The sequence below is a fragment of the Gopherus evgoodei genome, chromosome 6, assembly GCF_007399415.2.
Source record: "Gopherus evgoodei ecotype Sinaloan lineage chromosome 6, rGopEvg1_v1.p, whole genome shotgun sequence".
In the NCBI taxonomy this organism is placed as follows: Eukaryota; Metazoa; Chordata; order Testudines; family Testudinidae; genus Gopherus; species Gopherus evgoodei.
In genome coordinates, this window is record NC_044327.1 from 127,166,391 (window position 1) to 127,181,778 (window position 15,388).

Consider the following 15,388-nt stretch of genomic DNA (forward strand, 5'->3'; position numbering starts at 1 on the left):
GTATATGTGATGCAGAAGTCTTAGCGAAATATGAAAGTACGGACCTAACAGAGACAGGTTCACATCACTGCTGTGGATGGAAGAAACTGAGGCAGCAATGAGAGCCATGCCCCTTTTATACCCACATCCTCAGAGTATGCTCAAGTGCTAGGGTGGGGGTGAAGCTGCAGGGGCATCCTAACGAGCACTATCATCAGGAGATTCTAAGGTCCTGCTGAACTGGTCAGCACAAGTCTCATGAATGGGAATATGCAGAGGACACTTGATGAACTAAAAATATTTGACCATCCGACCAAGCCTAATAACAAACTGATAAATTAAAAATCTCACTACTATTTCTCAACTAGACTTACTCAATACTTACACTGGCAGTAGCCACAACTTTGTGCTGCAATTAAAAACTTAAGACCATAGCAGATACAATTGTCAAGAGTTTTTCTCCACCACTTGTAAGAACTTCACAACACCCCACAATGAAGTTTTGTTATGATCTGGATTGTACTGCACAGAAAATTACTCACCATAGACAGCTGGGGATCTGGAACCTTAACAATCTCAGAGCTTGTTAAAATTGGAGATGACTCATCACCATCCTGGATAGCAATATAATTGAAAGGCACAATAAATGTCTCAAGTTATAATGAACAACGTGTCTTTTGTCAGACTTTACTATTTTCCATACTCAAGAGAAAATAAAGCAATTAATTTTTCAATGCATAACCAACAAAAAGCATAAAGGATAAGAAAATATAGAAAGGAATTTTTCCAGTTAATTTTTGACAACGTTGAGAAGATAGAAGGAAATAGGAGACTGAAGGATAAACTCCATCTATTTATGTGACAAATTTAGAGATCAGTATAATTTTTTAAAACTTCATCAGCATTAGCATTTTAGAGAAAAAATGGATAGAAGTTTTCACTACTATGATGTATCTGTTCTGGAGGTGCTTAGAAGGACCCATTGTGTGGGCAAACAATTTTCAAAAGCTGTAGCCAAAACACTTATGGACAAAATTTAAATGTCCCATCATGAAAATATGGGTTTACTGATTTGGAGTATTTGCTGGAGTTGAGGGAAAATGAACACAAAGAGACATAACCTATACTGAGGGTTCAGTAGAAAGTGCAACACAGACCACCATTTTGGGAAGCATCTTTTTAGAAATTGCAGAATGGCACAAAGCTATCTGCTTCTAGTTTTTTTTCCACTAGAGCTAGCAGTTTTGTGGATGATACATGAGGCAGACTAATATATAGCTCACTTTTCTGTGCATATATTGATTCTGCAGTGCTGACTATAACAAAAGCTTGGTTTTGTTCCAGTAAATTAAGTATACATTGGAGGAAATTTTTAGGCAGACAAAGCTAATAAATGCAATAATACGGTAATGTTTTTACAGACAATTGTGACAACACACACACAAAGTAAACAATACTTCTTAACTAAGTAAGATGCATATAATACGTGGATGGTGTAAAGCCCAGCCTGTGAATAAATGTATGATTACCTAATATGAAAAGCAATTTAAGATTTAAAAATTCAAGTCAAAGAAAAAGGACAATCCTCTTCAGTTCTGCTCAATTCAATTATAAAATTAAATAATATATTGCATAGACGATGACTTTAGTGTTAATTAAGATGTATGGTGCTACAGTATATATTTATTATTTCTATTACAGGAGCACCTGCTTGGGAGTGACAACCCAGGATCAATGGCCCCATTGTGCTGGGCACTATACAGACAAGGAGCAAAGAAGTTCTGTCCCTGCATGTGAGAGCTTACAATCTAGGTGTTCGACAAGCAGCAGCAGGCCGATGCGGAAAAATGAGTAGTAGGGGAGAAGTTTAGTATAAAAGCAGAACCACTTATCTACCCACTACCGCCACCCTCCCATCCCCCCATGCCCACTGTAACTATGGCTAATCCTATGTTACGAGTTTTCCCTCCAAAACATCTAAAAACATACAATAAACTCATCTGGAGATTGTGCGTTATGATGATTTCCCTTTAGCATTTTCTATTTGTTCAGTTTATCATAATGCATTTAATAATAAATATTTAGTACTTAGTATATCTTCAAATTGCTGTACAAACATTAGTTCGTTAATCTTAACAATACCCCACAAGATAGGCAGGTATCCTCATTTTATTGATGGGTCATTTGAGGTTCAGGGTACATCTATTTTTGATCTAGGAGAGATGATTCCTAGCTTGCATAGAAGTACCCCGGGGGTCAGACGGGATAAAACTCAGAGCTGCTACTCATGTCACTGTGGACACACTGCTATTTTCAGGTGCTAGCTGAAGCCTAGCTATGAAAGTTAGGAATCACACCTCTCAGCTCAAATGTAGGTGTACCCTCAGTGACTTGACCAAGACCACACAAAGAATTAGTAACAGTTAGAATAAAGACTCAAGAGTTCCAGATTTAAAAATATAATTAATTTAAAAAGCAAGCACACACACACACACACACACACACTTACTGAGCAATTTGCTTCCATGAAAACAGAGTGAGACCAATGCTGAGAGCTCTAGAAAATCCTACCCACTGTCATCGTCTTCTGACTTAAGACAGTATTTTTTAAATGTGAACATTTTGTGGAGGTCTGAAATTTTCTGGATCTCAGATTAGCATAGTAGTTGCTAAATTCAGCCCTGGACTATTTAGAAGTACCTGTTAGGGACCAGTGAGCTAGTACTTCACCGAGCTAATTCAGAAATGGATAATTTTTTTTTTACTGGTTAATTCGGCATCCTTTTCTCCAGTGGTGTAAACCATTCTTTTGTATACCTGCCAGGTTACAAGGTATTGGTTCTTAACAACAACAACAACAAAATGTTCTGGCTGCTGTCTTGCTTTTTATCCACTAATTAAATTGTGATTTTAATCAGCCTTATTCTGGAGAATGCCAAAACTAGAAATCAATATTTCATATCACCGGAAAGCCTTGAATTCTATCTTTTAGATGGTAGAAAATATTAACGGGAGATTTTCAAAGGCCCCAAGGGGAGAGAGGTGCCCCAACACAACTGATGAAGTGGAAGTTGCGAGGCTTACCCCCATTTGTACTTCAGAAAAATCTCCCCCTTCATCTACAACACAAATCGTAAATTTAGGTGAGAAAAAGGCAATACAATCATTAAGGTCTGACATCCCTTGCATCTCAAGGCTAAAAAAGAAAAATCTTATACCATTAGAAAAAAGAAACAATGAACTTCTTAAAGTTTTAACAGTGGCAAGTTTATAAAGGCCTAAAATACTAAGAATTGACTTTGATATAGCAGTAAGCTGTTCCAAGGTCTAGTGCTCAACTAGTGATATGAAAGCCAATAATTCACTTTTTTCTAAGATTTCATCTGTATTTTTTAAGCTTTGAATATTTTAGTTAAAAACAAAAAAGTGAAGTGTTTCTGTCACCATGCTGTTCTGTTACAGTGAAAAAATCAAACTTAAAAAAAGCAAAAAACTTTACTTAACAGGTCAGCCCACCGATTTTTATAGATTGCACATAAAAAGTTGAACATGAAACCAGAATGACCTATTTTTGCTTACTCTAGTTATTCAGCTCAAATGAAGGAAACTCTGTCTTTATAATTTCATTATGTTTTAGCACAAAAAACCCTTAAACGGTAAAGAATTTGCAAGTTGGTTGAATTCTATCATTGCTCTCATGGCCCAAATTCTCTCATTAAAGATAGAATAGCTGTATTTCAGAATAGGCTACGAAATATTCTGGAGACAGACAGACAATGACATCAGTCAACTGAAGCAGCATGTTGGCAGTTTTACCCACCTTTCAAATGGATAAGGAATGTGCAACTCTGACCCCTCTATTTCACTCAAACAACATCAATATCTATTATGGTGTCCCTGACTGTGTAACCTCAATAATTCACGCCAACAATTGTTTACCTGCTAATTTGCCATGGAGGTCTCAAACAAATGTGAGGCCAAACCCAGCAACGTATTGTCGCCTAGGACGACAAAGCCTAGGCCTAGGATGGCAAATTTATAACAGCAGCATTTTTGTAATGTGGCATCAGTGACGCCGCGATTCTACCAATCATAGCGCGCATTATAGAATCATAGAATGTCAGGGTTGGAAGAGACCTCAGGAGGTCATCTAGTCCAACCCCCTGCTCAAAGCAGGACCAATCCTCAGGATTGAGCTGACAACCTTGGGTTTAGCAGGCCAATGCAGTACTGAAACCACCAATGACAGCGTGACACCATTTAGTAAACATATTTGTGGGAATCCTAAACATTAATAATATGACCGGAAGGAAGAAATTAAGCGGTTCTCAGTTTTGGATCCATGCACGTTCCCGCGCTATAAGCGAAACCGTGTTATATAGACACACATTCAAGCGAGAGTCCACTGTACTTGTAATTTTATTTATAATAAAACTTGTAAGTGTTCAATTATTGCAATGATATTTAGATTCATTTTAGTTCAAATAAATTTGTAAAAAAAACTAAACCAAGTTCATATGGGGTTGGCGGCGGCAAAATCATTAATCCGCCACTGGCCAAACTTCATAAGAATACAGAGTAAGGTTTGAGTTTGGTTTAATTAAATATTTTATAGCATACTATTAAAGATACTCCACTTTATTCCAGAAATGACATTTTTACAAATGTAAGACTTCACTATCACTCTCCGCTATTTATTCTTTGATGAAAGGTGGAGAGACACTGCCAATTTTGCAGATTAAAGTGTATTACGGTAAAGTGAAGTGTTGATCAAGCAAGGTTCTGCTGTACCTCTTTGAAATTACAGTATTTATCAGTTTCTAAAACACTAACAAATAGGAGGTTCTATTGATCTCATACTATGTGGTTAGTTAAACCAGGGTTCCAAGCTGTACCAGCAGGATACAACTATCTGTATCCAGTACCTAGATGGACACACAGGCAAGGCTTCAGAAACTGATAAAAAAAAAAAAAAAAGGTTTTAACATTGGGAAAGATATTCTAATGAGAATATCCGTTAAATGGATCTGGCTCTGCAACTGCCCTATTTACTCAATACAAGGCTGTTTTCACTTAAACCCTATATGAAAATACATGTTCATGAAAAATGCTGGAGTTCATTTACCCATAGAGATGAGATGAGATGAGATATTTGCATTTTGGAATTCACACACTGATATTTCCAGAATGAGTGATGTTTGCCTAAAAGGGAAATTGGAAGTTATGTTCTTGCTACCTGCAGACTGACATTCCTCACATTTTAAATACTGCATTAAAATTAAGTTGATAGAGAATACAGAAGGGGCCACTGCCATTTCATTTTATGTATAGTAATTGAGTGTTGAGTCACAAAAACTCAGATTCTGTCAGCAGCTGTTTAACATGCTGATTCTCTGTCACAACACCAAAAAACAAATCTATCAAACACGATTGTGACAAGTAATTTTCATTGAGACTATCACTCAGAGACAGGTGACAACCTACCCTAGTTCCATTACAGTCTATATGCTGGATAGGTGATCTTTGTATTTTAAGTGGAAGCATAACCAACTGGAGAAGACAGGCAACTAATTTATGGACTGTTTTCTGCTGTTTCCAGAAAAGTGGTCCTGAATTTGTGTGAAGTAGCTTTTTTAACAAGTCCTTCAAATTGTGGCTTTCTACTTTTAAGCTCTGCAGTTACCCACCTAATTATCTTATGATGCTTAGCAAGCCAGCTTTATACCTTAATTATATTCCTTCTTCATGCTTCTGAGAATACTTTCTAGCTTGTTTGAAGAGCTATGCAGAGAAAAGTAATTCTGTTTCGTAGAGGATTTCAGTTTCAGAATTTGGTTTCGGTCCAATTCAAAATGAAAATGCAAAGAACTTCATTGAAATCAAATAGTCTCCAGGAGCCATTTTTAATTTCCAACTGGCAAATTTCAATGAAAAAGTGTGTCACTGGAATTTTTCTAACCACTTCTACTTGTTTGGTTTAAAACCAAGCATTCTCTCCCCCAAGAGCAAAAAAAATATATGCAACACATTAAGACAGCACAAATTCAGTTCCCACTACAATCAAACATGCATGTAGGGGGCAAAACACAGGCATGTTCCATAACCATCCTTCCACTCTGAAGTGCATCGTTCAAATGCAACAGCAGCACTTCAAAAATCGTAGACAAAGGGAGCACTAGAAAAGTGGACATCATGATACAATATCTGTATAACACAACACTTTATAATTATAATATACAGCCTATATGCGCAAATGTCTGTTATGAACCATACGATCATATCTTTTCTACAGACCACAGAACAAGATATTAAAAGTGATGTGACTATATTAGAAAAGCGAACACATATATACTGCAATCAGACAGTCTCCAACAAAAACACTTACCTGAGGAAAAACTACATCAAGGTAGGAGAGTTGGATGGTTTTGTGGCTAAAGCATATGAAAATCTGAAGATCCAGATTATCATCCCAGCTTTTCAAACCGCAAAGTGGTCTTGGAAAATTCACTTATCCTCTTACCTTCACCTTCCCATTTGTAAAATAAGGATAAGAATACTTATTTACCTTGCAAGTTATTTGGGGGAGTTTGTTAATGTTTGTAAAGTGGCCTTAGATCCTTAGAAGCAAGATGCTACATAAACGCAAAATGTATTAATACAATACAGAGGAAAGTGGAGATTTCATTTATTTGTTATTGTCATGAAAACCTATTAAAAAAGGTATCAAAATGTGTTTTTAGAACAAAGAATATTGGGGAAATAAATTTCCATTATTTGCTCAGACAAATGAGGCTGCCTATTGGCACAGCTCTTGCGCGAAGTTTTGATAAGCCAAGCCCGTATTAAGTCTACCAGTGAAGACATCTAGTTCTCTTTATCCAAATCCAAGAACCAATTTTACATAAAGCTACTCTGAAAGTACTACTTGATTTGGGGAACAATAAATGAAAAAGTTTTCAATCATTTGCACATATTAAATTCTGTAATCTTGAACTGCATTACATGAATGATGGACTTCTGTAATCTTGTTGTAGCTATACTATTTGATTTGTATGTACATAAACAGCTGCCACTGACAGCTGTCTACTGCTATCTTGCAACAAAATATTTCATCTCAGCAGGAAAACCTGTAATATTTTTTGCTGCAAGTTTGCTTTTTTATTCTTAAAAGAGATCATAAAACCTGCAAGGCACATACCTTTTCATAGTAAACTATTCCATATTCTTTATCATCACACTTGACACACCGAAACTCAATCATCAAGTACATAAAATTAGAACTTCGTTTTTCACTCTAAAAAGAAAACAGACTAAAGATGTGGATTGTATATTAAAGAAGAGCATCAATCTTCAGCATTTTCTTAACAGTAATAACCATATTTCCTTTGTGCTGTAATTGATGGAGCAAATTATCAGACGTTGTGGCAATTACTCAGTTTATAATTTCACATAACTACTTACTCTAAGACACAAGCTTCCTCTGGCATTATATATTGTCATTCACACTCTACAACCAACATTTGCATTCAAGAAGAGGAAACGGTTTAAGTGATCCAGTGGAATAACAGTTAAAGTTGCACTAAATGGTGCTATGTTGGCACACCAATGGCTTCAAGATACTGTCTGCTCAGTTTATAAGTTTACTAATTGCTAACAATGCAAATAAAACTTGGGATCTTGGAGTTTTGGGGTGTGTTTCTGGTTTGCATATCAAATTCTGCTACTGAAGAATAGTAAACAGCTCTGCACAACTCACAAGAGAATTAGTCTGCCCACCCAAGGAGGTATGGACTCTCCAGGAAGGGGAGGCTGGTCTTGTAATTAAAGCACAGTAATGACTTTTTTTTTTTTTGCTTAAATCAATTGCTTATTTGTTTTTAATCTACAAATTGAACTCCTGCCCCCAATTCGGGAGGGAAGTGCTAACCCATGAAGCCAAAAATGATCTTCTTAAATGGCCTGTTCTCTGAAAGGTGCATAGACTGTCCACCTTACTCAACACATCTGCTTCCTGTGTTGACAGCTGCTTGCTTGTGTAAGGCTATGCAGCTTTTAGTGACATGGTTGTGATAAAAGGAGTGCAGTGTAGCTCTCCTGCTGACAAAAAAAACTTCCTCCCACAACTCTTCTGTGCTAGCTGTCCCTTCTCTAAAACAGGTATGTTTCACTGAAGGTTAGAATTTGCACAGCACTTTAGAGTCCCCCATGGAAGGTGCTACAGAAGTGCAATTCATTATCTCTGCAGGTCTCGTTGAAATGCCAAGTAGCCAAAAAAATATTCTTAGGCTTTATCTGCACTGGCAAGACAAAAAGACAAAATACTTTTGTCCTTCAGAGGTGTTCAAAAAAAAAAAATAAAATAAATAAAAAAAAAAAAACCACACTCCCCAAAATACAAGTTTTGTCCATGACAAGCCCAGGTGTGAACAGCACTTTCTCAGCAGATGCGCTCTCCTGTGGATAACACTAACGCCACTCGCTAGTTGTGGGAGGAAGTTTTTTTTGTCAGCAGGAGAGCTACACTGCACTCCTTTTATCACAACCATGTCACTAAAAGCTGCATAGCCTTACACAAGCAAGCAGCTGTCAACACAGGAAGCAGATGTGTTGAGTAAGGTGGACAGTCTATGCACCTTTCAGAGAACAGGCCATTTAAGAAGATCATTGATTTAAGCAAAAAAGAAAAAAAAAAAAGAAAAAAAAAAAGTTTCCAGATGCAATATTTTCCCTCCCAAATCAACATCAATTTAAACAAAAGGTTGTGAGTTGATTAGAAACTGATTACAAGTTTAATGCAAAGTTTACATGGGTTGAAGTTTACTGAAGGAAGTTGTTCTGATAACTTCAATTCCACCCCACTCCATGCTGCTCTAACAGTCTTAAGCACCTATAGCCAAGTTAACTGATATCTAGATCTATTTTCAGCTACCTCTGTAACACTAATGCCAGAGAAAGTCATTCTTTTTAGATTGATTTCTTCCTTTAACGTGCACAAGAGAGAAGAAAAATAGGGCAAGTCATTTGAATTACAGTCTTACAAGCAAGCCAAGGCTTCCATATCAACAAGACCCAAAACCCATTATAAAGCTGATATATGACGACCTACCTCATTGATCATTTCTATTTCTCTAAAGGTCAGTCTGTCCAGCCAGTCTACTTTCACCATGTGACCTTGTCGATGAGACTTGGTGAGCTGCCATAGAAATATATAGGAATACTATTTAAATTACTCTAACTGAAAAAGATAGCCAAACTATAATTTCAAAGACAATCACATATGAAAGGGATGGGAAGAGAGGGAGTTAAAAAGCTTCTACGTTACGAATAAAGTGTGCCCTATAAACAATCTGCATTATAAAAATATTCCCAGGATCCAAAACATATTGATCACAAAGAAAGAACAAAATATACACATCACTAACCTTAGTTTTGAATTCATAATATGACATATTAAAAGGGTCCTATGTGTAAAGCAGAGCTCTAGCATGATAAAATTAATGACTTCATGGTTCGTTCCACGTGAAAGATGTCTGAATCTCCAAAATTAGTGAATGCAAAAGTTTGGTACTTCATTTAAACTTTATAAACAATACTTCTTGTTCTTAAAAATAATTTAAAGATGATTTCAGTAAATCTGTCTTCGCCAGTGATACTGCATAAAGCAGGGATTCCAAAACTGTGGTCTTGCATCTGCTGGTGGTCTATGGAGAGCTGAATGATAGGTTACTGAAGAGGTAGGCAACCTATGGTACGTGTGCCAAAGACGGCACAGGAGCAGATTTTCAGTGGCACTCACCCTGTCTGGGTCCTGGCTACCGATCTGGAGGACTCTGCATTTTAATTTAATTTTAAATGAAGCTTCTTAAACATTTTAAAAACTTCATTTACTTTATATACATCAATAGTTTAGTTATAGATTATAGACTTATAGAAAGAGACCTTCTAAAAAGGCTAAAATGCATTACTGTCACACGAAACTTAAAATTAGAGAGAATAAATGAAGACTCGGCACGCCACTTCTGAAAGGTTGCCGATGCCAGCGTTACTGATTCCTTCTGTATCTCATTAAAACAGGGCTTTGGAGCAGAGCGTGGAGCTGGAGCGCGGAGCAGTTCCAAAGCAGTTGAGCGGCAGATTTTTGCCTGGAGCTGGAGTGGAGCAAGAGCACAGCTCCAAATCCCTGCATTAAAATACACCCATACCCCGATATAACACGGTCCTTGGGAGCCAAAAAATCTCACCGCCTTATAAGTAAAGACCGCGTTATATTGGGTTTGGTCCGGTACGGCGTGCTGGACTGAATTGGCTTCCCGGGTGGTGATTTGAAGGGCCCAGTGCTACAGCTGCTATGGGGAGCCCTGGTCCCTTCAAATCCCCACCGGAGCTCCGGCAGCGGGGCCTAGCCAGGGATTTAAAGGGCTTGGGGTTTCCCACAGCAGTCAGAGCCCCAGGCCCTTTAAATCACCACCCGAGCGCAGCTGCCAGAGCCCTGGCGGGGATTTAAAGGGCCCGATGCTCCAGCCGCTGTGGGGAGACCTGGGCCCTTTAAATCACTACCGGAGCTCTGGCAGCGGGGCTCGGATGGGGATTTAAAGGGTCTGGGGCTCCACACGAATTCGGATTTAACGCAGTAAAGTGGTGGGGCTCAGGAGGCACTTTAAAGGGCCCGGGGCTCCCCGTTGCTTTACCGCGTTCTCTCCAAATTCGTGTTATATTGGGTCGCGTTCTACCGTGGTAGAAGTGTACATTAAAAATATATCGCTAAGGCTACTATTCTGCCTAAGCAATTGCCATAGTTCCTACACAGATGTCATGTGACTATCTCCCCTTCCAACGGCAGTCTATGAGACCATCTATTAACTGTGGTTCACACTGTATAGTTCAAGAAGAAACAGAAGAAAGCAGTTTGTCAACCACTTGGGGGTACAATAAAAGCTTACAAGAAACAGCAAGAGGCACAGGCACAAACAAGTAGGAGCGCTGGGCCTTCCTAATACTAAGAACTTAGGAAAGTCTTGAAATACGGTAAAGTGACCATCTTTTTGCCAGAAGAACAGAAATTATATTACGCAGAACTTCAGGTAAAATTTGGAACACAAGTTAATTCTGAACATTAGACATATTTTGATTTTTTTACCTTTTATATCCAGCAAAAGTCCGCAGTCTTTATAGCAGAAATAAGATACTGTATATTACATTACAAGGCTTGAAGACTTGTAAATTAAAGCAAATTAAAGACTCTTGTATGGCAACTAACTTGTTAATTTTGTATTTTTCTAGGGTTTTTTGTTTGTTTGTTTAAAAATAAAAATGTATCATGGCCCACATTAAATGGATCTAAAACTAGGTAACTGACAGGGATCAAAATATAACTGTAAACAGATAATCATGAAGCATTTTCTAGTGGGGTTCTGTAAAGATCTATTCTTGGCCCTACGCTATTCAACATTTTTATCAATGACTTGTAGGGTTGCCATCTTTGGCTGGACAAATTCCTGAAGATTTGATCATATGATATAATCTTTAATTGAAGATTGATCTTTAATTCCTATAGACTCCAGGACAATCCTGCAAGGTTGGCAACTCTAACACTTGACAAAACACAAAATCAGCACTGAAAGTCTGAGATGACAAAGATTGTGTAGTAGTAAAAAATGGCTACGACAGGCCACTCAGAGTAATCTAGATGGATTAGTAAACTGGGAGCAAGCAAACAATATGCCTTTCGATATTGCCAAATATGAAGTTATACCCTAGGGAAAAATGAACATAGGACATATATTAATGTAGACTCTATCCTGGGAAGCAGTGTGACTGAAAAATACCTGGGGACCATTGTGAATAATCAGCAGAAAATTAGCTCCAATGAGATGCTGTTACCAAAGGGCTAATGTGATCCTTGGATACATAAACATCGGAATCTCAAGCAGAAGTAGAGGGTTCATATTACCTCTGTATTTAGCACTGATGCAATTGCTACTAGAATAGAGTGTGCAGTTTTGGAGTCCACAATTCAAGATGGATGATGATAAATTGGACAGGGTTCAGAGAAGAGCCACAAGAACGATTAAACAGTTGGAAAACATATCTCATTGTGACAGACTCAAGAAGCTCAATCTATTTAGCTTAAACTGAAGGTGAGACTCTGATTTAAGTCACTCCTAAGTACCTACGTACAGAACAAATATTTGATAAGGGGCTTCTCAATCTAGCACACAAAAGATATAACCTGATCCAATGGTTGGCAACTGAAGCTATACAAATTCAGACTGGAAATAAAGGGTACATTTTTAACAGTGAGGATAAACAATCACTGAACAACTTACCAAGGGCAATGATTTATTCTCCATCATTGGCAATTTTTAAAATCCAGTTTGGATTTTTTCCTAAAAGATATGCACTAGTTCAAAGAAGAAATTAATTCAGGGAACTAAAATGGTCTGTATTATGCAGGTCAGACTAGAAGATCACAGTAGTCCTTTCTAGCCTCAGAATCTATGAAAAGTTATGTTAGGACTTCTGTTAAGCTCAGCAATTGTTCATCCAGGATACTAGCAATTCAAATATGGACAACAACCACAACAGAAGCATTGAGTGCAAAGCATAAGACAGCTCAGGTGCCTTATAAAACTCTATTAAGTGGAACCACACAGGCACAGTATGCTATCAAAATACATGCACAATATGCTGCTGCTATGTGGCTGTCTTAGCACCATTCTGCAAGCCTAAAATGTAAGGGCTGAAAAGTGAAGTACTGCTTTTGCCAATGTGTGTCAATATTCAGTGAGCCTGTCTAGAAAAATAACATAACTGATGTCTGTACCATATAAAATGATTTTATACATAAATATGCATGTTGTATATTTACACCCCCATCGGGCAAAGGAAAGTAGACAAACATTTCAATTTAATTTACTCTTTTCATGACATGCTCTCTTTTGAAGGGGCGGTGGGGAGGGAAGAGAACAGAAGGAAAAAAGCCCAGTCCAGCCAGAAGTTTCTCTTCCTTTCTATATTTACAGTAGCACCTTGAGGCCCAAATCAGGGCCCACTCTGATGGTATTGTACAAACACGTAATGAATAGATTACATGGAATTAGCAATAATTTCAAAAGTCATGAGTCAGACAGTCCGCCCTCAAAAGAAAAACAGATTGTTTTTACACATTTATTTTTAAGTCAGGGTTGTTTTTTTTTTAAATGTCCTTTTTTGGGGGGGAGGGGTTGTTTTTCTCCCCCCCCCCTTTGTAGAGAGAAGCAGCATGCTCCCAATTTCCATGCAATCATCACAGAGCTAAAATTCAACCTTAGATATGCACAGTGTAGATCTAACTGTTCCCTACTTGGAAGGGATTCTGCTTACCCTCTCCTACCACCTTAGATGTCGGGAGTTGCCATTGTACACTCTCCCTACCTGGACAAGACTCGATTAGGGTCACTCTCTATTCTCTCTCCATGATCTCCGTCAAGTCTTCTGTCCTTACCACCTGTATCCATTTCCCTCCCCATATTTCACTCATATTCTGTTACATATTTTTCCTCCTTCGCCATCACACTACATTCCCCCGTATCTGCCACTCACATTCCTTTGATTCCTGACATTCTCCTTCCCTGTTGCTCCCAGCATCCCATTCTCAACACCTCCCACATTCCCCAGCTTATCCCTCAGATGGCAACTAAGATGGCCACCATGTTCCCTGAGCAGGCAACCTTCAGCCACTGGAAGCAATGAGGGCTGGTAGCATCACTTTCAGTTAAAGGAACCTGGAGGCCATCTTGCTGCGGGCAGTCTGTGGCTTCAGTACACTGAAATTAATTGAAGACAGCCAATTTGGTAAGGATACAACTTCACAAGACTGAAAGCAGAAATTAGAATGACAAGAATCCTTTTAAAAAAAATCCCTCAAAACTGCAATTTTGTGAAAAAATTCTGAGAGCTGTGAAGATCATATGTAGTTCCTTTCCTAGTGATCTTACTAACTAGGTTAATGAAAAGATGTGACAGATAAAGAAAACAAATGAAAATGAGGAGGAGGAGGCAGTGAATGAGCACAAACACTAAGAACCTGATCCTATGAGGTGTTAAGGCATTTTTGTCACCTACAAGAGGAGTCCCTTTAATTGACAAGAGCAAAATATGAGAGTTGAGGTTAGCCAACATCTCCCAGGAAAGAGCCAAAAATTACCTAAATGAGGAACTGTAGGTTCCCAGGGTAACAGCTAAGAGATTATGATTACACAGGATTGGTTAATCTTCAACTGTGTGTGTGTGTGTGTGTGTGTGTGTGTGTGTGTGTGTGTGTGTGTGTGTGTGTGTGTGTGTGTGTGGATCCTTCCAGTAAATTCCCCAAAATTTGCACCTGCTCAAATGTAATCTACAAATTAAACTGTACAGCAGGGAGATAGAGTACAGTTACACTCTGAGCGTATTGGACAGTATGGTAGTCTTCGGACACAGCTTTTTAAAATTACAGCTATATCTTCCATCCCTCTCATCCCAACAACGCAGAGTGCCTCAAATTAGAAATCTTGAAGTATTCTTCTTGAAGTATTCTTTTGCCAGGACCAGTCTCTCCACTCCAGCAAGCGTTACCAAAGCTGGAGGAAAATCTGAAGAAACCCGCTACAGGGTTATGACATCCAAAAGAAAGCATAACCCACAGCTGAATTTTGCTCTCTCTCTACAGTATTACTGGAATAGAGGATGGCAGATAGGTAGAAAGACAAGTTTGTTCAACGGAAGGAGTTTATTAATGGTTTCCTTGAGATTAGTTATTTGATTACTGCTCTGGATATTTGCGTAGAAGGCTGAAATGGTGTTGCTGAAATCAAATCCTACGTACTCTGGTATGAAACACAAAATGGAAGAGATCTAGGAGACCCCCATCATGGCTAAATGTTATATGTATGACCACCATTTACTGGATTCAAACTTGCAATGTTTTCCATTTGTCTGCATATACGGCACTGAGCTTTTTCGAAACGATTAAATAAATATGTTTGCCAAATACGGGTCCCAGATCCTTTACAGGTTTTTTTCTCATCTTACAGGAAATCGCTGCTGCTTGGGTATGTTTTCATTTTAGAGGAAAATTCCTTTTACATCTGAAGGAGGTGGGAAGGAGTGAGAGTAACAACAGTGCCCTAGCTGGTGTTATGCATAATAAAGGATTGGAGACCCAAAAAGAAGAGATGCCTGGGGGAAGGTAGGGTTCCCTACTATTTTGAGGGCCGGGTTTACTCTCAGCTGTAAAAGTTTAACTCTTTTTGCTTATATTAGCTTATCAAGGTTCTCTACTGTTGAACGGGTTTTACTGCTTGTGGCAGCATTTTGCTTCTGCTCAGGCCTGCCCCCAGTTTGTAAGGATACACTTCTAGATAAGGGATGTTGAAGCACCTCTAACTTATTT

General features: G+C 38.3%; 1 protein-coding gene across 2 annotated transcripts in view; it reads right to left on the bottom strand.

Annotated features, from left to right (window-relative positions):
- Positions 1-15,388, bottom strand: part of PIK3C3 (phosphatidylinositol 3-kinase catalytic subunit type 3) — a 130,795-nt gene that overhangs the window by 97,158 nt on the left and 18,249 nt on the right. For both annotated transcript variants that reach the window (XM_030566668.1, XM_030566669.1), the window contains 3 exons: positions 9,086-9,172; positions 7,178-7,273; positions 522-593 (listed from right to left, as the gene is read on the bottom strand). In XM_030566668.1, coding sequence (XP_030422528.1) covers positions 522-593; positions 7,178-7,273; positions 9,086-9,172 — 255 coding nt within the window. The remainder of the gene's footprint in view (positions 1-521; positions 594-7,177; positions 7,274-9,085; positions 9,173-15,388) is intronic.